This window comes from Colius striatus, chromosome 9, assembly GCF_028858725.1.
Source record: "Colius striatus isolate bColStr4 chromosome 9, bColStr4.1.hap1, whole genome shotgun sequence".
NCBI lineage: Eukaryota > Metazoa > Chordata > Aves > Coliiformes > Coliidae > Colius > Colius striatus.
Genome location: NC_084767.1, coordinates 3,810,904 through 3,837,043, shown reverse-complemented (window position 1 = coordinate 3,837,043; position 26,140 = coordinate 3,810,904). Strand labels below are relative to the sequence as shown.

Sequence of the window (26,140 nt, the reverse complement as noted above, 5' to 3'; positions counted from 1 at the left end):
CTCAACGTTTTCCATGTATTTACAGTATGACCCTCTGCCATTCCATCAGTGACGTGTTCCAAGAGCTTAAGAGCAAGCAGAAGTCAGGTATCGTGGGGTCTCTCCACATAAGCTGCCTTCTGAACGTTCTTTTTGTTGTTTTATGTGACTTTCTGTTATTCCACGGCTGAGGCTGCCTGAACGTGGTGGCTCAGGGTGAGGTTCACGAGAGGAGCCTCAGCCGTTGGGTGATGAAAGGTGTTAGGCACACGCAGTGTTTCGTTTGGGATGTGATTTTCAGACGTTAGCCGTGAGACTACAGCAGGGCAGCGCCTGAGAAGCGACACCGGCTCGGGGAGGCCCCGCGCTGTGGGGACCCTGCGCCGAGGAGGGCAGCTTGCCCTCCACAAAGATGGCCGCCGCCGGCGGGAACCACGCTCCTCGGTCCAAGATGGTCGCCCCGCAGGCATCCGTCTGACCTTTTGCCCTTACTTAGGATGGCTACCGGGCTGCTGGCGACGCACCCAAAAGGTGACGGCCCCGGCAAGGGTGTTCCCTGCCCCTACCAAAGATGGCGGCGCGCCGCGGCCGCCGGCGGGCGGGGCGGGGCGGGGCCTCCCGCCGGGGAGCCGGGCCCGGGGGCGGGGCGGGGGCGCGCCCGCCGCCGGACCGGAAGTGCCGCGCTGCCTCCGCCAGCTGGTTGTCATTTCGTGCGGCAGCTCGGTCCTGAGGAGAAGGGGCTCGGCAGCGGCCGGGCGGGGAGGAGGGAGGCACCGGCTGCGGCACCGAGGCAGGAAGCGGCGGCCGCTGGGGGGGGTGGGGGGAGGGGAAGGAGGCAGGAAAATAGAAAAAAAAGAGGCAAAACAAGGCGGCAGCGGAGCCTTCGCGCGAAGGACCCACCGCGGCCAGGCTCGCCGGCTACCGAAGCGCCTCCCGACTGCCCGGAACCGGTGTCGCGGCAGCCCTCCCCCCCTTCTCCTGTCGGTGTCGTCCGCGGAGCCTCCCCCCCACCCCCCGTCCTCCTTCCACCTCCCGGCAGCAGCGCCCCCCGCAGCGACCCTGCCGGTGCCCGGCCGGCTTACATGAGGGGGAAGGAAGCCCGCCTGGAGCCGAGAAGACGCGCAGCAGGGGAAGGACTGCTCCGAGGAGCCGCCGCCGTCACCGGACCCCGCGCCCTGGTCAGTCCGCCGGGCCCCCACTCCGCTGCGCCCAGCGGCCGAGACCCCGTCCCGTAACCTCCGGGCGAATTGGGAGAACCGGTTAAACACCTTCCATGGGGGAGAGAGGAGCCCGGCCCCCCGCCGCCTGCACCTTCCCCTCCCTGCCGGAGGCTGCTCCTCTCCTGAGGTAAAAAAATATAACCCCTCCTGCCTTTCCCCGACACCAGGACTCTTGCGAGGGAGGGGGGACACCGCGGGGCACGCCACGGAGAGCCGGGGCCCGGCGAGCCGCGCCGCCCGCTCCTGCCCCGCTGGATGCCGAGTCCCTGAGGAGGAAACCCACACGTAACGCATATCTATCACCCGGCCTCGGCCAGGGGCTCGCTCGCCCGCGGGAAGCCCACGTATCGCGGTGGAAGGAGGCGAGCTCCGCACCAGAAACCACCCTCTCAGCAGCAGCGAGAGCGAGAAAATCTCCTTCCCCTTCCTCCTGCACAACTCGCTGTCCCCTCCCTTCCCTTTTCCCGAACGGTGAATGCTGATTTCTGAGATGAAAATCTTCCTCTTCGGACAGCCGGGACTTATATGAAGGACACGCAAATATTGGATCATAAATAAGAAGCGAGTCTGGCGAGCTCAGAAACCCAGCCCAAAAGGAGCAGCATCAAGAATTCACCCTTCTCCTGCACAACTCACTCCCCACCCAACACAGAGAGAATACTAATTTCCTGAGATAAGATCTTACCCCTTTAAACAACCACACACACTCATACACACACAAACACACACTCACAGAGTGTATATTATTACTAAATATAATCGGCTCAACACAGCGGCACGGGGAAAAAGCCTCTTCTGCAACTCACTCCCCCTTTTCACCTTTCTGAATGCTGAGATCTTGAGGTAAATTTTTCCCTTACCCACGGCAAAGACTCTTTTGGAACAGGACACAAAATATATATTAGATTATAGAGATGTATTAAATTATTCCAGATTTAAATCTATTTTTTGCTGCCAAGGGGTCGGGGGACCAGACGTCATTGTATATATTAGGTTTTTTTTCTTCTCTCTTAACTCATTTATGGGCGAGTTAAGGCTGCTGAGGAGGAAGAAAACAGGATAGTTAGAATCTCTTTATCCTTATTCCCCATAAGCTTTTTCTCTCATTGCTGTGCATTTCCTTTAGAAAAAAAGGAAACCTCTTATTTTGTGAACCAAAGATCTATTTTTCCCTTCCTCTTGGCCAAAGGAAGGAAACGGACAGAAATTGACACATTGAAATTGCTGAAGAGATCTGTCTTGTGCAAAAAAAAACCCCAACAAACATCTTTATCCAAATCTGAAATAAATAGAGTGGAGGGAGAAACTGGAGTATCTAGCTAAACCCAGGATACTTGCTAATCTTGCCTCGGAAGAGGACAAGGTAAACACTAAACATCAACTTCTTCTTGCAGGGAGGATTCCAACCCTAAAGATAATAAATGGGGGATTACGGGTTTGGAGTGTTAGTGCAAAACAACACTGGAAGTAAGTCAGCTTTTCCAGTCAGATTTCATCCACATCTGCAGCCTCCACACCATCATCAAAATGCAACCCCCAGCCCCGCTGCTTTTATAAATAATAACACAGCTGCCAATGGCAGCAGTGCTGGGTCAGCTTGGCTCTTTCCTGCTCCAGCTGCCCATAATATTCAGGATGAGATTCTGGGGTCAGAAAAATCTAAAACTCAGCAACAGGAAAAGCAAGAGTCCCTAGAAAAACAGCAGCTTTCTCCTGGTCAAAGTCAGGAAGCAGGCATGCTCTCTGAACCCGAGAAAACTAAAACTGAAGAAAATCCAGGCGATAATTCTTCAGAGAACAGCAATGGGAAGGAGAAAATAAGAATAGAATCGCCGGTGTTAACAGGATTTGATTATCAAGAGGCTTCGGGGCTAGGTACTTCGACGCAGCCCCTGACATCCACTGCGTCTTCTCTGACTGGTTTTAGTAACTGGTCTGCAGCGATAGCTCCTTCTTCTTCTACAATAATCAATGAAGATGCAAGCTTTTTTCACCAGGGAGGGGTCCCTGCTGCCTCGGCTAATAACGGTGCTCTGCTGTTTCAGAATTTTCCACATCACGTCAGCCCTGGCTTTGGCGGTAGCTTTTCCCCCCAAATTGGACCCCTCTCTCAACACCACCCTCATCACCCCCATTTTCAGCATCATCACAATCAGCATCAGCAACAGAGGAGGTCTCCTGCAAGTCCTCATCCACCTCCATTCACACATAGAAATGCTGCTTTTAATCAGTTGCCTCATTTGGCTAATAATCTTAACAAGCCACCTTCTCCATGGAGCAGCTACCAAAGTCCATCGCCTACACCATCTTCCTGGAGCCCCGGTGGCGGTGGATACGGTGGGTGGGGTGGATCCCAAGGTCGGGACCACCGCAGGGGACTGAATGGAGGGATAACACCCTTGAACTCCATCTCACCCTTAAAGAAGAATTTTCCAAGTAATCATATCCAGTTGCAGAAATATCCTCGACCCAGCTCAGCTTTTGCTCCGAAATCGTGGATGGAAGACAGTTTGAATAGAGCTGACAACATTTTTCCTTTTCAGGTGAGCACACTGTTATATTCATAGGAAAAATAACTCCTAAAAACATTAAAATGCCCTGAAAGCGTCGGGTGTTTGAACAGGAGAGTCTGATTGTGTGACTTCTGAGCCTGCAATGAATAGAAAAATAATGGGTAACATGAAATGTCATAGTGTGAGTTGCCCTGGGAGCTGTGGAGAGTGTTGGTGGGGATTTTTTGTAATAATGGTGGTCGTATAAATATCTGTTGATCATTTGTATCAGCTTCCTTCAGCTACTTAAATACAGAAATGGCCAATGAACAAACTTAGTTCCAAACAGTAAGTATATCTACAAAGCAGAGGGGAAAAAAAGTGCTGCCTGATGAAGTAGGAAAGATCTGAGGCCTTCTAAACTATTTGAGAATGTACCACGTCTGTGAAAGAGGATGAAGTGCTTGTGTATTTTGTTTCACGGTATCACACAGACTTGTCGTGCAACATCATTTTTGTAGCCTTTGGGGTGATTTTGATTTGAAACTTTCGGTTTTGTTTACATGACGGTACTCACCACAGTTGGCTTTCCTCAGCGATGGCAGCTTGGTTGCAAGCCATAAAATCATCACCAAAAATAGATGTGGGCAAGTGTCAATTGATAGTCTCCTACATTTTAAGGTGGCCTAACCTTGGAGGCGGCAGGTTGTCTGGCAGTTCAGCCTCTCCTTCTGGGGTGACTTTTTGATCAATTAGAAAAGAACTGTGTAATCTTAAACTTCGTTTGCAGCAAAAATTCAAACAGCAGTACTCTTCATCTGACCACTAGTTAAATCTAGCTTTCGTGTGTGTCTTCTGTAAACTCTTCTAGGGTGAAACTAAAAACCCAGGAGTTCTTTTACTTTCAGAAGGTTGTTTTTCAACATCTTCAAATGAGGGCAAAAGTACAAATTTCGAAATGATGGCAGTGTTTGTAGCCATGCTGCAAGAACCAGGGTGACCTACTTTAAAATAATTTGAAAGATCTGTAGATAAAAACCGTGTCTCATGTTAGAAATCACTCTAAAGAAGTAGAAATGTATCTAATAACGACTTTGTGGATTCAGACACAGCTCTTCGTGGACTGTTCAGTTTCTGTTTGGTTTGCAGAGCCAGCCTCTGACAGCAGAGCAGCTGCTGGCAATAACTTTCCATTAGAGACCTTTTTTCTACTGCAGAGCTGGTTCAATATCAGGTAGAGCCCTTGCAAATTTAGAATGCATAGTCATAATTGATTTTAATGTCAGGATTTGTAATTAATGTAATGAACCTGTGTCCAGCATACCGAATCTATACACTGAAAGCATTAGAAAAAGGGGCACAGCTGGAGTTGGTCTTTTTTCAGCCTCACTGCAGCGAGACTTGGCTCACAGTTTAATTCATTCTGTACACTGACACGTATCTGATGTTCAGAGTGACAGAATGAGATCAAGTGTGTCCTTGCTCCTGTGTATAAGGCCCAAATACATACTCGGTGTTAGAAATGAGCTTCGTTTGACATCAAGGAAATTTCAGGAAATTGGCAAAGTCAACCTTGACTTCTGGGTTGTGTTCCAAGTGGAAAATATCAGACACGTGTATTCTGATCATAGTAAAGAAATAATTTTCGTGTAGCTTGTTGGTATCTGTTTACATAAACACTAAGATGAAGCTGTACATGTCAAGACCAAGTCTGACACTCCTTCATGCCAAGAAAAGGAAAGTGTTGAAGTGCTTTTCCAGTCTCTTACTATCACTTCTGTGAAGAAAAGGGCAGGGCAGCAAAACAGGACTTCAGCACTGCAGACCTAGGGAGATGCTGATTAATTTTGAAGCCATCTTGGACAACTGCTTTGTATAACTTTTGAAAAATATCTATAAAATCTTCAGCTCCTTTGATCACTTAGTCATTTGCATCTTGAAAGCATACTGGATTTTTGAATCACTGGAACCAAATGATGTAAGGTTTGACCTTTGATGTCTTTGTAATTTTTTTTTTTTGTGGTTATGTTGATTGTATGCCTGACTCCAAGCAGAAATAAGGGGTTTTGCTTATTGTTTATTTGTGTTCATACACATTACATATATGAAGTAATGATGCAATCATGTACCGGACAAAGCTGTTTTGTTACTGGAATCTTCTTAGAGTCCTATTTAGGAAATAATTGCAAGCTGCCTTTAGCTGCAGCAACATAATGGGAGTCATTTGATACAACGATTCCTTTCATTTAATATTTATGTTTTGCTGCTTAAATCATTAACAAGTGTTGCTGCAATCTAGTGAAAATGAGTTTCTTCAGAAAGCAAGATGTAAACCAGCCATTGCAAATATTTGGGGATGGCTTTCTTTTTTTCCTCAAAGATTGCCTCTGCTCCAAAGCTTGATGAAACGCAGAAGTTGATGTTTTGATGGAAATCTTAGGGTAACCCAAGTGTAAGTGCTTGCTTCCTCGTTGGAGAGGACAACACTGCATAATGTCCTCATAAGCCACTCATGTGAACTGCTGCTCACTTCAAATATTTCTGCCCACGGCCCTTAGACACTTGTGATGAAATGGGCATTCCCAATGACACAGGTGAAATGAAAACACTCTCGTGATCTGTTTTAAGACTCTCTCAACTTGATGATTGCTTGCTTGATATTGAGAGCTGCATGCAAAACATTGTGCTTTTTGCTTTAAGTGTTTTTCGTTTGGAATTCTGTCTCATAATGCTTTGGAAGTAGCGTGTCTGTAGGAACCTCTTGTTGCAGAGATGGAACTGGAAGCAAGGTCAGAGAAGACTTACCAGATCTGTTAATGAAATTAAGTTTTGATATTGTGCTTTAGCCACTGGGCAGGCTTCCCCCTTCAAAGCTCTTTTGAAAAGAGAAAAGCCATTGTTCTTTGTGCGTTCATTTCAAAAGGAAATGGTCTCCAAATGAAAAAATGGTTCCTGAATTAAAAAAACAGAAAAAAACCAAATAAACAAAAGGAGTCTTTTCGATATAACAGGCTTCCCTGAGGATTAATAAATGAAAATGCTTTGATTGTGACTGTTGCAGCTTACAAAGTTACTGATTTTTTAAAATAATTCTTGCTTCTTCTCTCCCAGCAGCACTGACAAACTAAGTGCTCAGTAATTGCATTTTACTGCAGCATTGCCCTCAAGATTGTTTTGGCTTTCCTTTTGCTATGTACTTGTACTTCCTCATGAGAGTGGAACATCCTGCCTGTTATGCAATGCATAAATCTTGCTTTGATAGGCATTTCCAGGTTTCCAGATCTCATCTTCCAACGCATGACGGTGTTTTTTGAATTAGTCTCATGAAGGCACAAGCAAGTTAAGCAACAGTGTTCAGCTTTCTCTAAAAATGCTTTAAGAGAATTTGTGTTTATTCTTGGAACTGGGCTTGAAAATAACTGACCGTTTCAAAGAATTTTGTACACGAGAGCAGTTCATTATATCCACTTGTTCAAAATGTTTTCTCCTTTCTTCTAGGATGGCTATATTTCCAGGTATATAACCCCTTCCAAATCCATTGAGGGGCTGTGCCAGAGAGACTTTTCCCCCAGGCAGATAATGGAATGTTTGAGAAAACACATACGTGACTACAGAATGTGTGTTAATTCTGAGCTATACGTCATGATTTGTTTGCCCACAGAACTAGGTTAAGGAATAGTACGTTAAACAAATGCCCAGGGAACTGGAATTAAAAACAAAAATAACCTCTTGAATGCATTTGCCAATCTTTCCTCTTGAGGGAACTTCACAAATAAATTTCTTCACCATTCCTTTTTAATATTTGCTCTTTGTTTTTTGAGGAACCTTTTCATAAGTCACCATGGCAGGCAGCATCAAATGACACTACTTGTTTTGCAGAATTAGATTTTTAGCTCAGCACAGCAACTCTTCCGAGAAATTTCAAGCTGTCATTTTAAAAAGAATCCTTGAAGTTGGATTTTTTTTTAAGGGTCTGTTCACCCAATTTTTCTATAACTACATCAGCTGTGTAGTAATTAGTGTTTTGTATGCTGTTCCCTACCGCTACTCATCTGTGGAATTAGAAGCACTCTAATGTGGTATGACATGCACAAGTTAAATACTGTGGAAGTTAACACTGTTCTTGTTTTATAAACTTACTACTGATGTTAATACTTCAGCTTTGGCCCTCCCGTGTGTTTTTGACCTCGGGGTTTTCTTTTTAAAGAGAGCTTTTGTTAGAAGCTATTTGAATTATGTTTGTATGTTCCTAAGATGAAAAGGAGTTCTCTTATTAAGCATTTTGCTTTGAAAATGGCATACTTATGAGGCCAGCATAAAGACTGAGAACATGAGTTATTGTGGAAAAATAATTTCTAGAAGATACATAAAAACCTTAATATGTGGCTAAAATAGAATCAGACACTTTCCTGGAAATTTTTATAAAGGTCTGTAATTTCTGACACTTAAACAAAAGTTCCAAGTTTGACTAAACAAGAAGTTCTCCCTCCAAAAAAATCCTCTTGCGTTACGTGTCACTCTTCCAGCTTTTTCTTATTGTTCTCTGTTGAAGCTATAAAAGATGATCAGGGCAGTGTACAGCAACATCCTTCAGGAAAAACCTGTTTATTCAAAGCCTTTAATTCACTGGATACTGGACTGGGAGGTGGAATACAACATTTGCTGCATGGTGGGAAGGAGGACAAGCTTACCCAGAAGCATAATCAAGTCCAAATTTGCTTTGCAATTAAAAGAAAAATGTGGAACTGGTATTTAGAACCTACAATATTACCTTTCCTTACACACTTCACTTCGCCTGAGACAGAAAGCTTTTGAATTGTGGGAAACAGGTACAAGGTTTCAGAAAGTTTCAGGCTTCCCATACTATAATGAGGGCAGCAAATGTAGTTGTGAGTCTTTTAATTTTCACAAGTATTCTGATCTTGACAAAGATTTAAATACATCAAATAAGCCCCAGTTTTGCAACTACACCTACTCCACAAATAACTGCTTCATAACCACCTTCAACAAATTGCTTAATGCAGTGGAATACTTTACATTATTAGTGATGCCTCTGTCTTCAGAAAAATTGTTTTATAAGATTAGGCACAGCCTGAGCTACCAGCAAGTGCTCATACCTTGCCAGGCTTTCTTTTTTGTATATTTTTGAATTTCTAGTACTGGGAGGCCCATCGTGGGAAGCACTGAATAGAAACTCAGGTTCTGGAATCTTAATCGTTCAGGTGATGGTAATGCTCCGAGTGCAGATTAAATATAATGAATCTGCACTTGACTAGTTAGAGGTACATTTTGCAGATGTGCAAGAGAATTTAGGTGTGAGATTTTGAAGTGCAAAGTGTGATCTTTCAGTGCATCAAAAATTCCCGTGTCACTTCTTTTGCATCGGAGGACATCGCAGTGTATGTCGTACCAGCTTCCAGCTAGGTGACTGTCTTTTTGGAGTGAAATGTCTTTGGACTTTGAAAAATAAAACTGGAATGGGAATTAGTGATTTCCTATTTGCAGGTGGCTCCATTTTTTTTGCTTTTTACAAGAGCTCAAAACATAATTTGTCTGTATTTTAGTGGGGAAGCCACTGTAGTCACAGAGGTGAAGTGTTTTGCCCATGCTGTATGAACCAAGTGACAAAGTTGTGACATGAAGCCCCAGCTTCTATTCTTTATGCTTTAACAATGAGGTTGCATTATTGTGAGCACTTTATGTACTTACAAATGATTTCTAGGCAGTAGGAGAATAGTTTTCTTTTTCTGTAGACAGAGCTGGCCAGTGTGTAGTTCAAAACTGTTGTGTTTGCTGTTCCAGAGGATCTACAGTGTTGAATAGCTCCCTCTTAACCACATCTGCTAGCTGCCACCTCTTGTCTATTATTGTGAAAACAATCCTGCTTATTCAAAAATGTATAATGAATGTCTTTTGAGGTGTTGGCTGACATTTTAAACAGTGTCATGTATTAAGACTGCAGGTTGATTTGGGGGTTTTGTTTGTTTTTGTGGCCTTGTGTTCAACCTGATGTCTTTCTGCCTCAGTTCTATTTCCCAAGGATAAATCTGTGTGCCCTTTGAGCCCTCTGACAAAGTCCAATTTTAGATGCCCTAAACAAACTTGTGTAAAGCCAAGTTCTTGTGATCAGCCTGGATAAACAACATCAGACTGTAGTTAGCTTATTTTGTTCCTGAAGTGTACACACTCTGCTTTATTCCAGGGTAGTCATTATCTCCATATCTTTATAAACCAGTTAAAAAGTGTACAGTAAGCAATCCAGCTTCATGGAAAGCACTGTAGTTTTGTGAATTGAGCCATTAAAAACACCACCATGTTGTTGTTAGAACTCTCTACCTGAACTGTTTTGAAGAAAACTTCACTTTTTTCATCAGTGTAGCATGGCTTATGTACTTTATAAGTCCTAGCTAATATGGATATGAGAACAACTCATGTTCAGTTACCAGTTAATGATCATTATCTTGACTGTTACAGCTATTTTTGATGTTATGAAATTCAATGTATGGTTATGTATTTCTTCAGCAATATGGCAACTACCACTAACCTGTCATCAGCCTTTATTTTTGTTAAGTATAAAATACATAGCTATATTTCAGAAATGATATGTGTTTCTGATGAAATGTGCTGGCCATCTTGTTAAGGTGTTAAGACTGGCAAAATTTGTGCTACTGGTTTCAAAGCAGTCTCACTATAAGGCCTTTAAATTGTATAACCCCCCCAAAAAAACCCCTACCAATGGTAACTTTGTCTAGTAGTGTGAACCCTTTTGGTATCAGAGCAAGTTGTTAACTAAATTAACAGAGCTATTTTATAATAAGCACTGTGCAAACCTCTGAACCTGCTGAGCACAGCATTTTGGCTGGTTTTATTTAGGACGTAATATGACTCTGACCTCTTTTCATTAGATGTGTACAGGTTCACTTATATACCATGTTCTTGAATTACTCTGCATTTCCAGAGAGGTGGACTGCTGCATTAATTTCAGGAATATATCCAAATTCAGTGTAACAGCAGTAGTGACTCTTATTGTGCTTAACATGGTTTGCAGTCTAATTGGCAAGCAGTGGCATGGAGGAACAAATTGTTCCACACAGCCCAGGGATAAGACTGATCTTCCCAAGGGTGCTGAGGCTGGGGCAATTTATGCTGTAAGCACAGAGACCTTTTGTTGGAAAGATAAATGATTTCATGTGATTGCTAATAGCTGCAGGTAGGAGGATCACCAGCTCAGCTTCTGTATTGGTGCATGGGGTCATGTTATAAAATGTTTGCAATATGACTGGAAGCTTATAGACCTTATACTGGAGAAGTGACAGCTAGCTGGGTTTACTCAGAAGGGGAAAACTATGAACTCTTCACCACAAAAAGCAGCCACCGGAGAGTGTGGGGGTCCCTGTCAGCTAACCAGTTTTGGGTTTTTTTCCCCTCAAATATTTAAAGCCTCTGTTCTGAATATTAAAAACTTGCCATTGCAGCAAACCCCTCGGTTCATCACTCAACTCAATGTAACACAGAAATTTAGAGACAAGAGACTGGCTTTGAGCTCGTGTACTCCAGCGTGCACCCAACGCAATAAACTAGAAATTACTCAGCCTGGGTTTTTTCCTTTGTGTCTCTTGGACAACTGAAACGTTAAATGTCACAAATTCAACAAAGACTTGGAACTACTGAGGTTCTACACTTTGTGAAATAAAAATGTTGTAGCTGTTGATGGGTTGGACTGGAGGTTAATTCCCCAGAGAGAAACACAATGCACTGTCAAAAGTCAGCATGGAGGAAGGAGTGGTTGAGGGAAGTCAGATTTTCAGACAGTGCTCCCACCTGTGCTTTAGGCAATTTTTGTCATGTTATGAGGATTGCTGAAAAATGTAGATAGTCTTCTGGTATCCATTCTGCATCCTAATGAGTCCAGCAGACCTAAGGGCTTTTACTCAGTCCTACTGAGATATTTTGGTGTAGCTAGAGTTTGAAATAGTTATGAACTAGTAATGTATAAGCCAAGCCAATAAACAAAATACTGCTAGGAAATGAAGAAACCAGTAGGAAATGTGTGAAAGCAAACCACAGAAATTAAAAAAAATGAAATGCTCTTGGTAGTTTATCAAAGATGCCTCAATTACCCTGTAAGATAAACGACTAAGGAAATAAATGCCCTGGAGAGATGGGGCAGCACTATGGTTTTTCTAGCAAATTTGATATTGGGCTAGACTAATAAAGCAAATGGTTCCAAACTCTGTTCTTTCTAATGCTATTTGAAACACAGCACATCCGGGTAGAAATACGTCACCTGTTTTGTGCCAGCAGGAAAACATTCTGAAGAGGTGAAAAAGACCAGGAAATTTTGCTGAAAAAGGAGTGTTTTGTAGTGGGCAGAACATAACTTGGAAATGGATCAGGACTCTAGGAGCTGGAGGATTTCTCTTCTTAAAATAGTATAAAGTGTTTAAAGCCCACTATGACTGATGATTGTCTGATAGAACAGCCCTTGCAATGCTGCAGTCAGTGCTGCTTTACCACCTCCTCACTGGAAGGAAAGGACATTTGTAACATGGTGCACAACTGGCTTTGTGCAATACCATTTTTTACTTCACCAGTGGTTTCACAAAGGATCAAGGCCGGATCTGTGTGCTTTGGAGAAATTTCAGCTTCACAGCTAGAGTTAGGGACAAAAAAATATATATTCACTGCTGTAATAACAATAGTTGCAGAGACGCAGTTTAGAGCAAATGTCTGTCTTGAATAGCTCGCATTTTGCGTTCTTATTTGAACAGATGCTTTCCAGGCTCGATCTCGCTTCATAGGTGAATCTCTTAGAACATGAATGAAATAAAATCTTTAGAACTGATGTTAGAGTTCTCCTTGGACACAGAAAAATTAAATTTCAGGTGGATTAATGTAAATGTATATGTGGATAACATGGATAAGTGAATACATTTGGGAATGAGATGTTTTTTTCCTCCATTAGTTTTATGATAACTGTAAATATTTAAAATTGTACATATAATTTCAGTTATTCTGAATTTGCTAATTAAAGTAATGCAGTGCCAGGATATTTTACGTTGTGCAGTGCCTTACACTAACGTGGCGTCAGATGGGTACAGTTTCTTTTAGTTGGGAAAGTCTGAACCATGCACGTGTTAAATGTTGGCTTTGGTTAATAAGAAGGAGAAATATTTGGTAAGTATGCTTCAAATGGCTTGAGATAATGATATAGTAAGGTACATGAGACGTCTTGCCTCCTGTTTGTTGATTCCTCCTTCAATTCTAATAATGCTTGGAATACCAAGCATGGGAAGTCAGGGAATTAAAAGTCAGAGCTAAGTTGTCATCTAGTAATGTAGACTATTTGGAACACTGCTGCTTGTATGGACTACTTTATAATTATGCTGCATTTGAGCTGACTGCAGAATTGGATTATTTGAGTAGTAGTTTAAGGGAAGGAAATTCTGTGTGTTTCTGGAATTTAGATTGTCATAAATTCCAGCTGAAGTACCTATTTTATGATTTCTCTTTGCAATTCTGTCTCCCAGCATATGATCTTTACTTCCTAAGTGAAATTATTTGTAACAAACCTTAACTGTATAGCTAGGAGTATTTAGCAACCTAAATGTGGAATTGAGGTTCTTAAATGATTGGTTATGATATAGATCAGATTCATATTTAAGAATGTTATGATCTTTAACATTCCTATATCAGACAGATTTAGTGGTGTATATGGTTTTGCTTAATTCTACTGTAGCAAACTAGAATGAAACTGAAGTTTGTATGTTTCAGATGGTCTTGTTTAACACTGCATGTTGCCTAAACTGTCTCTGTATTTGCTTGCAGGATCGCACAAGGACTTTTGACATGCATTCACTGGAGAACTCGCTAATTGACATAATGAGAGCTGAAAATGATTCACTGAAAGGTAAATTTAGAAAGATACTATTTCCTGAGTAAATAATTGGGAAAATGTTCTTACTTAGAATGATAAACTTTAGTTTTGGTTAGGAAAAGTGAAGTTAACATTGTGCACCTAATACATGCCAGTCAGATGGGGTAGGCTTCCGTTTTTTCAGTTGTCTCTAGATGAAGCTGTTGCAACACATGAGCACTTGAGTGTTTTGTCTTCATACAAAACAATGTGGAACAAACATAAGCTGATCTTTTGTGTAAGATGCCAGTGTTGTTTTTAATAGATACAATGTGTGCAGCCTGTAAAAATGATCAACTTCAGGAATATTGTGCAGCTCAGTGAGATGTAACTTTTTGCTTAATGGTGCTGAAGTCATAGTTCTTTCTGTCCTGGGGAAGAATGAGGTTTAATTATGTCATTTGGAGAACACTGACTATTTCATCCTTCAACTCTTTTTGTTGCTGCCTTGCATTGCAGAATTCTTTGTACCATGGGGAAAGGAAAAGGGCCTTAAATTGACTTGCAGATATTCTTTCCTTGAAAATACCTCAAGTTAGAAAATATTCAAAGCATTGTCTACATATTTTATCCAAACCTGAATAGAAATTGCTTATGGTACACAATTCAGAAGTGTAGTTTCTTATTCTTGTTCTCCATAATGAGTAATCTATTTCAATACCATGATTACTTGTATAAGTAGTCAGACTCTTACTTACACTCATTATCTAGGCATTCAAGTTTGCTACCGGTCATGAGACCACTAAAAAAACAAACCTGCATTTGTGTTTTCTGAAATTAAATTTCTTTTAATATCAAGGCTTGTGATGTTAATGAAATCTGACTTGTTTTAATAAGGATTCTTGCTCAACCTTTGATAAACTGGCAATAACTTGTACTTCTGCATCCACTGTGAGCTGAAGTGCAGCATCTGTTTCACCTCCCCAGTATTGTGCTGCAATTCAGGACGATGAGAAACACCAAGAAATACACTTTCCTATTGAAATGACAAGGAGAACTCAATGTAGATAAAAGTAAAGCAAAATGAATTAAACAACCAAAGTGCATTCCTTTGTTACATAGTGGGGGCCAGGCTTTTGACAAGTAGAAACAGCTTTCATTTCTTTTATATGCTGACAACATCCTGTGCCCTCAGCATTGTGTAGTGAACCAAGAGTCAGGTGCCCTTCCTACAGCACCTGGGATTTGCCCTGAGACTTGTCTATTCAGCTATAAGGCAGGCCTAACCCAAGTTTGAGCTGTTGAAGTCTGGCAAAATAACAACCCAAGGTGATATGGCTGTAGAACAAATAAAATTTCCCTTTAAATTTGAATTTAATAAAGTTAGCTTTGTATGTGTTTATATCCTGCAACTAAACAAGGGTAGTTCTGTGCAGTACTGTGATTTTTAGTTTAAAGATTGTTGTCAATTCAAATCTGAGTGCTTACCATATTTTAAGACTGATGGAATAAGTGTGTCAGCAAAGAGTACATACAGTTGTGATACACGCTAATTCCTGCTTGAGCTTGGTTGTTCATCCCCTCTTGCAGAGTCATCTGTGGTTTGTCTAAAGTTTTATGTGTGTTGTATCATACTGATTGAAACGTAGTAGTATCAAACAGGTATTGTTCTGGGGATTATTTCTTCACTTCCTTATAAATTGTCCCGTTTCATGGTTAACAGTTATAATAAAACTGTAAAGAAAAAGGCTTAAAACCTAGGTGAAAGAATTAAGTGATCCTATGTGAAATACTTTGTCATGAAGTCTAATTTTCCTCAGCAAAAGTATTGTTTGTTTATAGTGAAAATTCAGTACACTGAATTTGCTGCTTGTCTGGCATATCATGCAGTAGCTTAGTTGCTGTAATATACTTAGGAATGGATCTTTATTCAAACCAGCATCTACCATGTTGTGATAATGCTGCAGTGACCATCTGTAAGCAGGGCAAGATTTGTAAGAAGGGGAAATACCTTTAATTAAACCAACTGATAGAACTGGAACAAAATGGTAACTTGCTGGGACTAAGTCAAGTCTGAGCAAGGGATCATGCGATCACAAGGGCTTGTGTGGGATTTTTTCCATCTGTGTCAGCTGGATGTCTTAACACAGATTCTCATTTTCTCTTTTTCTCTTCTTGCCTCCTGTTTATTTAAACTGATTGAAAGGAATCTTAAAAAACCTTGGATCTAGAAGTCTTAAAATATGACAAATTATGATTGTCAGTTCCAGTCTTACTTGCCATTTCAAACACCTGCAGTTAAACGAGCAAACCCATAAAAAGTTTTTTTGGTTTGCATTTTAAATGAGTTAATCAGTGCACATGGTGCTTTTAAACTAAAGTTGGGTACTCTCAGAAAGGAAAAGCTTCTGGGTTTGAGACTTTAAAAATAGCCTGGGCAAGACACTAATAAAACATCCTGTAGAGAGCAATCTCTGCATGGCATGGAAATAATGTAGATGATCTAATAGGTCTCACTGCTATCTTCAAGTGAGTCTTTGAAAGTCTTTAATATTGACTCAACATGAGTTTAGTATGCAACATTACCACCACCTCCTTTCATATTGTAATAGACTTTGAGAGAAAGAAATACTATATTAATATATACCTTCAAAACAACTTAGAATATGGACATAACAGATACCAGTCACAATTTAGAACCTGCTGCCTCTTGGAAATAATTTCTGTGTTTAAATGGTATGTTCAGAACAGCAGGTTTTAGTTCCTGTAATAAAATTGTAAGTAGGAATTCTTCAGAATTTCGCAAAATCCATGCACAGAGTGAATCACCTCTTGACTGAGGTGATTGGGCCATGTTAGCCTTGGGTTTGTTTAGGACAGTAATAATTATATTCCCAGGTTTTCTTTCTGTATGAAGTAAATAGGGTTTCCTGCTCGAGGTTCAAAGGTGAACTGTGTCATTGATTCAGTACATTCAATATTACCTTTTTAATGCATCTGATAAGCATTTCAGCATTTCTTCCCCCCTCCTTTTTAAGGTGTATTTTTATCTGTGCTCAAATCCTCTTCCTTTGCTGAGCAGCTGCCATTTCAATATGTTATTTTTATCCACATGAGTGAGTGTGTTGCATGTTGCATAGCCAATGACAGCCTGCAGAAGCCTTTCCCTGGAGACTAATTGCATCTTCTTTACAATGTATTCAGCCTTCATGAGCTGAGCCTGGGATCCACAGACTGATTTTTTTCAATCTGGGTCTTCCAGATGGCAATTTGAGCATTACTGTAGTAGTAGATTGACTAAATATTTCCTTGTTAAGTGACACTGAAATGTCTTTAAATACTTTAGAAGCATAGACTGAAATATCCTATGGTTCAGTTCAGAATATAAGGCCTGGAAATTACTCAAGGTGAAATGGATTAAAGCAGCAGGCCAGTACATCTGCTTCCAGCACTCCAAAGCACTCCTGTAAGACTGGGGTGTGAGTAGCTCAGTATCTGCTTGAATGCTGTAAGTATGAAGTAGTCTCTAAAGACTAAACATACATATGCACAAAAAGGAAGGTTTTAGAAGTAGCATAAGGTCAGAGTGTACATACAGATACTAGAGGAGAGTGTGGAACAGCAGCACTAAATTTGAGGGATGGAAAGCCAGAATGATGAGAACTAGCACTATTGAGGATTACTCCAAGTGGGCAAATATACCCAAATGAATGTTTAAAGCAATCATCAGCCCCTTAACAGTGATCTGGAAAACTATTTCAGTTGTGACAAAAGTAGGTAAACCTTACAAAATGTTCTTTGATGAAACAGATCAAAATAGTTTTGACAGCATTTTCTAATGATCCAGGAAGAAACTCAACTAGCGGCTTCTTTTGTAGCCGTATGGATTATGCAAGATGTCCGTATTAATTAAGTAGAATGGGCCATTTGGTTTCCTGCATAATCCAGAAAATTAATGAGAATCCTCCGAGAATCAGTCTTAATTTTTGCCAAGGGCTAAATGACAAAAGGCTACGTTCCCTTTTAGAGATGTGGTCCTTTATATGCACACAGGAGAAACCCTGAGCTATTTTAAAATGTAAAATTATAGATTTTGAGGTTTTTCTTAATTAGCAAACCTGCTTTTTTTTTCATAGCAATGAGGAATGCTTGAGGTTGGTTGGTAAGATGAACCATGCCTCCCTATTCTTGGTCTGCACAGTTACTTGATCTATTTACTGAGTTCTGGCAAATGCATCCGTCTGTAGGGATGCAGCAGTCACCTTCAGGCCTCTGCTGCCTCTTGTACGTGGGTGAGCTTTCACAGGGCAACCCTGGTTGTCATACCTCAGACCTGTGCGAGTAGCATCAGTGATTGATCTCATTTGTGTGCCTTGTCTCAGATGAGTAATCTAAGGATTACTCATTTGCAACTTTTTAATGTATTCAACTGAGATAAAATGCACCAAACCTTTCACTTTGACAACACCAAGAAGTAGACATTTTTTTTTTAGACAACTAATGTTTGACGTAATTGTCTCTGGAAACTGTAGATGAATGACTGTAGATGAATTACAGTGTTGAATGTTTCCTACTTAAGATCATCTTGAATTTTGCCTTCCGTGCAGTAACTGGGGAAGGGCTAATGAGATTTGCAGATTTCAGTGCATATTAATTAGGAGGAAACCCAATTGTTTTACTGTCTCAAAATATTGCTGAACTGAGTCTAATAGCAATAAACTACAATCTGTGCTGGTGGAGCTGTGATGAGGGAAATGCAGTCTGTGTGAATTTTATTTGAAATGAGCAGCTCGAGTTCCTGTTGCAATCCACAGTTTGCAGTTGGGTTTGAGTGTAGAAGTATTGTACCTGCTCTTAAAAAGTCAGGCCAGGTTTTATCTCCAAATGAAGCTAATATTCAGAATTTTGGGGCATTGATCAGTATCTTAATTTTTTAGTCTGTTGTTAGCTCAGTTCTTTTCCTGGCAGTTGAGGTGTTGGTTGATTTATCCCTACCTTTCCAGTATTTGAGGTTTATCGGAGCCTTTGCTTAGAAACAGCCAACAACTCAGTAAGAAAATGAAATACCCCGGGCCACAGAAGGAACAGAAATCTTCTACTGATAAATACTGTCACTGGACCTTAGGTTGGGCTCTTAACCTTAGAGAGATGTACTCAGAGCCATACCTGATGTAATGATTCATTGGCTATTACCTAATAAACATCAGCTTTCTCGTTTAAATTGACATTTGATCTTGAGCGAAGTGCTGCTTTGTAAGAGATGCTCCATTCAGTGAGGCTTGGAAAGGCAAATCTGGATTTAGAAGAAGAAAAAGAAACTCATGCTTCAAGTTTGCAAAAGCATCTGAGGACTGGCAGAGAGCTGAGGAATCGGCTCAACCTCCCCCGCGCCGCCTTGTCCCTGTGAGGACACGCTCGCTTTAGGGCCGACCCCTTCCGCCGTCCCGGGCCCGCAGGCTCACCTGGCGCTACCACACACCCGAAGCGGAGGTACGCGCCGCTCCGACTCCGGACCGGGTGGAAAAAGAAATGGTTTTGAAGCGTCAGCCCACCGGGCCGTGGACTGAAACGCTGCCGTTTCAAAGCCAACCCTCTCTGCATGACCGGTTGCTGGCTTAGAGCGGGCCTTCTGGAGCGAGGAGGTACAGAAACCCCCCTGCGATTGGTGCCCGCGTGGACTATCCCGAGCGTTGGCTCTGCGCTTTCCCCCCCGCCCCGCGGCCGAGCCGCCGCCGCCGCGTCCCGAAGCGCCGGTCCCCGGCACTGGAGGATCCCCGCCGCACGGTACTTTTGCACTCCCGGCCCGCTCGCTGCTCTTAGGGCTCTTGCTTCCTAACTGTAGCCGAACCTTTGCTGTGTTTTCAAGGTGGTGGAAGTTGACAAGACTTGTGTAGTGGTTGGGAGGGGGGAGAGGACCACACTGTGCAGAGCGTTACCTCCAATGGCAGGTCCCGGTGGCTTCGTTCGGAGCCTGCTTTTACGTGAGCTCCGACCGAAAGGTCATGGGTTGTGTTATGCTTCCTGAAGCCTGTGTGCTCTTCTCTGTTTGTGTAATACCGGTATTAAACAACAATGGAGACTTTTAACATGGCAGTTCTCTTAAAGTCACAGGCAGGCCTTCTCTCCCCCCTCACCTCCCCGCTCCCTGATTCGGGTTTCTGATCCTCACCTGCAAAACCTGCGGGCGCATCAGCAGTGGCCTTTGACAGCTAAAGCGTTGAAACTGGGATGAAGTTATCAACTGATTGCCTGGTTTTGTAGCAATCTATGCCGTGATAAAACGAGGTCATTTAAAAAAAACAACATGCTTTTTAGTTCGTAGGAGTCTGGAACTGGCAGCATTTGGATGGATGTAAACAAAATGAAAATTTGCATATTCTTTGGAAAACATGGACTGGAATTCAGGTTGCTTTGAGGCAAAGGTAGAGTGTAATTCAGGTTGAAGCTTTTGAGATTTTTTCTTGATTATACTTTCAGTTCTGACACTCAGTTTTCTCTTAACTAACTGCAAAAAGCCCAAAGCGTGTTTATACTATCTCAGAAAACATTGTGCATTACCTAATAAATAATGTAAACCATTTGTGTCTGTGTACACTGATGCATGTTATTTAAAAACATAAAGCAGTATAAAGTAAACTTACTGCTGCTCATTTTACTGTTTGCTGCAAGTTCTATTACTACAATGAAAACTACAAAAATCCCAGGATGGGAGTGCAACATTTAAGATAGTATAATAAACATTTAAGACAGTATAATAAACAGTTTTGCTATCATCTGCAATAATTTGGGAAATTGTTACAATCAAAATCCTGTATTGAAATGTAGCAGTTCAGTATTTGTTTTCAGTGATGGAAAACATTGGTTGGAAAACCTGAATTACTGTTGACATTGAGTGAGTTCGCTTTGATTTGTTGATATTCTTAATTTTAAGTGTGTAGGAAGTTTGTGGGTTATGGTGTTGCTCAGAGTTTGGCAAATTTGTCACAATGTTGACGTTTGTGTGCTTTTGGAAATGCATTCAGAATTTGAGTTTGACTTCAGTTAAATACATATAATGTTAAATATAGTACTGGAAGAAAATAAGGCAGGGAAAGGTTCTGTTGGTTTTGTATGCTGGTACCACTTTTACACAACAATTACTGAGTAGTTTAAACTTCATGGTAATACCTGTGTATTTATAGAAATACAGGTTTTGATAGATGCTTATAATTCACCACTGCATGATTTGGAGGTCGGGTATTATTTCAGCTGAGGAAGAGCAACACCTTGATTTATGCTATCTGTCTAAAATGGAGCCATTGAGCAATAAGCTAGAGGGTATTCATGTACACCACTCTTTGAGGCCAGGAAATTCCTTCCCCTGCCACCACAGAGCAGTACAAATATCCCAGGGTTTTCTGATCCTGGTCCAGCTTTGAAATCGGTGCTAAGATTCCTGTTAACTTGACTGGAGTGTGAGACTTGTGTTTCTTTTTGTCCAGTCTCAAAGCATTTCTCATAGGCCTCTTGCATGCCATCCCATCTCCAGAGTCTGCATGGAAAATCAAATGCCTTTCGTACTCCTTAGACGAGATACTTCCTAGGAATGTGTGTGCTGCAAATGACGCAGCAGTTAGGGATTTTAAAAACACAGCAAGTATTGAAATACTGCTAAAAATTGTCGAGTCTAAATCACTGATTTGATCTTCAGAAGTGTTACCGCAGAAAAAACTGTGCTGAAATCCACAACAGCACCCTTGGTGATCTGATTAAAACCTTTCTAAGGTTTTCTTACTTTCTCTTATTTATATTTTTGTCTTTGTGAAATTAATTCCATCCCTCCTTTTTAGAAGTCTATTTAATTTTCTGCCTTGTTTAATGTCACTGTCCACCAAGTGGTTTGTTCATTTCTTTGTTTTGTTTTCCATTCTTCCTTTCGGAATTCTTGCGTTGATAATCTCTGACTGTTCTGGACCATCATCAAAGCAGCTTTTAATTTGGATCTGTATTCCATGAGTAGTGTCTTTTCCTTGTTTTAGAAGATAAGAGAACTCACCCTCCTCTCCTACCAAACTGCTGAACTACCTGTCTTTTGTCTTTTCACTCACTTTGTTCACTTTTTCTTTTGCTTGATGTTGAATCCTTAGTTCTTTGATTCTTTTATTAACCATGTGTCACATACTCTCTACCATCATGTTTGTCAGGCTAGAAGTGGCATGAAAGGAGCAGAAAGGAAAGCCTGAAGTGCTTTTCTTAAACCCGGGGATAAAGAAGAATTAGAGGTATAATGAGAATAAGGATGAGTTTTGAGAAAAGATAAGGAGGTGACAGATGAGGTGTAAGTGTAAAGGGGAACAAGCTCCTTGGAAAGTCATACAGAAACACTTTCTAGTAGTGAGCAGTCTTTGCATCCACCCAAGAGTGACTGAGCAGCAGCCTGAAATCCGATTTTTGCATCAATTCCTGAAGTTACTTGGAGGGAGAATTGTGATGCATACAGGCTTTTTGTATTCAGTACCTACTAATTTTAATTCAGCATTAAGTACCATGATGTGAATCTGGAAGTACATCTTACAGTAGATTTATCTATACTTTGCTGAAGGTATTGTTTATTGGAATGCAAATTGGTTAGCTGTGATGCTAAGTTTGCAGTTGGTTGTTAGGGTGGGGTTTTGCCACTTACAATGTTGAAAGTTGGACTTTCAGGTTAGTGAAGCAGTCAGATGCTGCCTCTAGATAGGCAAATGTCTGGTGTCTTTAGAGGCACAAGAAGTTATATTCTTTCAGCTTTACTTAGAAATCTAATTAAAAAGAGTCTCAGCTCGTTAGTCAGATTGGATAGGTATGACAGAAAGATAAATTTTGTGTATGGAATGTGGAGATACTGATGATAGAATCAAGTATATAAAACAATTCATAGAGCGTTAAGAAATTCCCAGTAATTTATAGTAGTGTTACAGGCAAATCTTCTTGTTGGCATTAGTGGACAAATGATGATTGCTTTCTGAAGGCATTCTATACAATGTCTTGGTTGTTCATATGTCATTTTGAATTGTTACAAATAAATAGTGGTGGTGTGTGGTCTTGTGTTTTGAATACAGGCAGAGAAAATGAGATGTTGATTCTTTTAAAATACAGTTTTCTGTATCTCTTCCCATTTGGATTGGCCACTGGGAAGTCTGTAGTACATTTTTTTCACATATATTACTGGAAAAATTAATATTTTATGCTGTTTACTGTAGAAATAAAAAATAGGGAAATGTTATGCTGCAGAGACTTCAGTGTGCTTGATGTTGAGTTGCTTGTGTTACTATTTCCTTATTGTTTGGGAGTGAAGTAAGAGGATGCTTAAAAAAGGAACAAAGCCCTCATGTTGCATTCCAGGCTGTCTTGTGATCATTCCTTCCACAGACAAAAATAAATTGCTTTGAACCTATTATTATACTTAAGGAACTCTGTTTTTAAAGCTTGTAGCATGTAAGTATATGCCAATGGAAATCCAGCTCTTGCAAGTCACGTTGCAGGAATTGCGTCTCAGGTTATTCCTTAAAGCATGGGCAGAATTCATGGTATAGGTATGATGACAAAGGCATGAAATGCCAGCAGCTCTTGAGGTGAAATGCTGTGTATAAAGAATCCAGAAACACGGTGCATTTGAACCGTGACTGTGAATGGGAGGCTTGTGAAGCTTTTGCACCTTTGCCATATGTTTTCAGAAGTGGTTCAATAAATTCTATAATAGCTTCAATAAATTATCCTTGTCACTTCAAAACTGAATTCTGTCTAGTGACAGAAGACGACATCTCACTCTTTCCTTTCCTGCTGTCACAAAGTCCATCATTAGTATGTCTTTTGGAATTTACTGAAATTACCACATTTAAAGTAGCTCTGTGGCTGAGAACCTGATTTGCTCTTTGCTGGCAAAGCTGTGTAATATTTTCCTTCTCCCAGTTGCAAACCCTGCCTTTCATATTTTGTTTTTTACTTTAAAAGTGAATATAGTAATACTTGAAGTGTTTAAAAGATAAATGCTGCCAATTATTCTGTATCATAAACTGGAAGGTGTATTAAGGGAAAAAATTGGATGTTTTTCTAATTTGTCTGTTCTCCAGAAGCCATACATTAATATAAAATAAAGCTCAGAGCCACCAGCAGTAGGGTGCCTCCTTTTCTGAAATACACATATAATTTCAGCTACAGTCTGGCTCCAGCACTGTGTTGTGCTCTATGATTTGCGTTAGCTCCGACCCTGTGGGAGTTCCTGGAGCAGAGGAAAGAATTATTTTCAAATACATACGATATTGAAGGGTTTCACTTCAGTTGATTTGCAGTAACCCAGTGTGAAGTATTGGATTATGTAAAAAATATTGATAGCTTGTAGCTGTAGCTATCTTCAGGATTGATAGGTTTTGTTCAGGGGAAGATTTCTCTGAATTATTCTGTTTAATAGCAAAGAAAACTTCAAAGTCAGCTTTGAAGCTTCTGTGGTTTTGAAAGGAGTGAGACTGGATTTGGTTTGTCACCTTTCATGAGTAGTTAAGTGGTTGTTGAAATGTACGAAAGGTCATCTCCTGAAGTTCAGTCCCTATGGCCCCATGTTAGTCTGGCACACTACCTGAGAGCATCAGCAGTAAAGGAGTAATGGTGGTGGTGTTTAAAGCTCCCACAGAAACGGAACTACATGTTTTCATACGTAACTTTTTTGGTTCCATTTCCCCTTCAGATTTATGCTTCAATAGCATGCTGGGAGCCTGTCTAGGACTTCTTGTCGGTATTGCCCAATCTGGAAGTTAGCTTGGGCTTCTAAACCAAGCTGGGCTGGACTGGCTGAGTTGGAAGCACGTGTGCCCTTCTGCCCTAAGTTGTGCAGTGGCAGTGGCACTGACTCTGGGTACCGCTGTGTCTGGCTTTATGCAGAGCATTAGAATGAGAGCCATTAGTGGGATTTTTTCTTCCCCGAGGATTATTTTCTGAATACATCTGTCCAGTCTCTTCAGTGAGGCAGTTTTGCTTTAGGCAGATTAAAACCCTGAAAACTTTGAGCTTGCTGCAGTCTTAGCAACAGTAGATTTCACTTTTCACTGTTTCTCAGCTTGTGTCCCCCTTGTCTCCCAAGCTATTTGATGTACAAAGTTGTCAACAATCAAGCTATTAGAAGTTCTTATGCTGATACAGTGAGATTTTCCCTTTTTTACCATGTGAACCCAATTAATTCAACATACAAGTAAAACAGTGTTGCCATCAGAGCTAACACTAAAAGGCTTTTATAGGTAGAGTCTCTTTAGGGTTTTAGAACATAAGAAATCTGTTTGCTTTTTGGATGCTGGTTGTGTTTTGTGACAGTGACCTGGAATTTAAAATGAAATATTCTAGTCAGACCTGTACTTGAATGCTGCAGAGAACCAGAAACTTCATTTTGTTAGTGTTCTTGACAGAAGGAATGGGTAAATACTTGTCTTCAGGCATCTGACTTTGCTTGAAATAAAGCATAATGCTTGCATTTACAATAGTACTTTTGTTTTTCAGCATTTGTTTGGACGTTTTGGACATAAACTAGAGTTATATTTCTCATCACATGCTCTTTTTTTTTCACATTGTATTTCTTTCAAAATAAATTAGGAGGTAAAAAAAAGCAGTTTTTGGCATCACTGCCACTTAATTTTACAGAATCAGTACTTCCAAACATGTCATTCTTTGGTTTTGCTGTGCAACCTAGGAACTGGGGCTGTTTAGTCTGGAGAAGAGGAGATTGAGGGGTGATCTTACTAACATTTATAAATATCTAAAGGGTGGGTGTCAGGAGGTTGGGACATCCCTTTTTTCTATAGTAGATAGTAACAGGACAAGGGGTGATGGGATGAAGCTGGAACACAAAAAGTTCCACTTAAACATAAGAAAAAACTATTTCACTGTTGAGGTGAGGGAGCCCTGGCACAGGCTGCCCAGAGGGGTTGTAGAGGCTCCTTCCTTGGAGGTCTTCAAGACCCGCCTGGACATGTTCCTATGCAACCTGATCTAGGTGACCCTGCTTCTGCAGGGGGGTTGGACTAGATGATCTCTAAAGGTCCCTTCCAACCCCCACCATTCTATGATTCGATGAACCCAATGTAGTCTACTTTTCTGGTTTTGGCTGTCTTTGACATTGCTAAAACTGTGAGAATTGTGCCTTCTCCAGATGTGTATATATAGGTGCTTCATTTTTGTAAGATGATTGTAGATAAAGAACATACATTTTGAATGTTTTGCATTGTTTGAAGTTCAGTGGTGTTTAAAACCCACAGAAGAGGGAATGTGTCATAGCTCTTTGTAGTAGCTTCTTTTAGAAATGGATTTTTAACATGGGCATCTGATTTGACTGTCATGAAGATGGCTGTGATGATAAGATGCAAACTTCTGACATGAAATAAATTCAGTGTCAGTGTAGATTTGTTAAATTCTATCAATGGAGAATAAGTTGATCACTTTTTTTATCCTGGATCAGGTATTGCATGTCTGTGTCTCACTACTGTGCATCAGCTGTTGTTCTGCAGTCAGCATATCACATGCTTGGGATAATTTGCCAAAAATGAGATTATGTGCTTGAACTGGGCAAAGGTTTTGCACACATGCACATA

General features: G+C 41.0%; 1 protein-coding gene across 2 annotated transcripts in view; it reads left to right on the top strand.

Moving 5' to 3' along the window:
- Positions 1-713: 713 nt before the first annotated feature.
- CPEB4 (cytoplasmic polyadenylation element binding protein 4) overlaps positions 714-26,140 on the top strand; it is a 41,075-nt gene continuing 15,648 nt past the window's right edge. The window contains exons 1-2 of one of the 2 annotated variants that reach the window (XM_062002896.1): positions 714-3,742; positions 13,520-13,601. In XM_062002896.1, coding sequence (XP_061858880.1) covers positions 2,621-3,742; positions 13,520-13,601 — 1,204 coding nt within the window. In that variant the 5' untranslated portion in view covers positions 714-2,620. The remainder of the gene's footprint in view (positions 3,743-13,519; positions 13,602-26,140) is intronic. The other variant, XR_009819305.1, reaches the window with a different exon arrangement.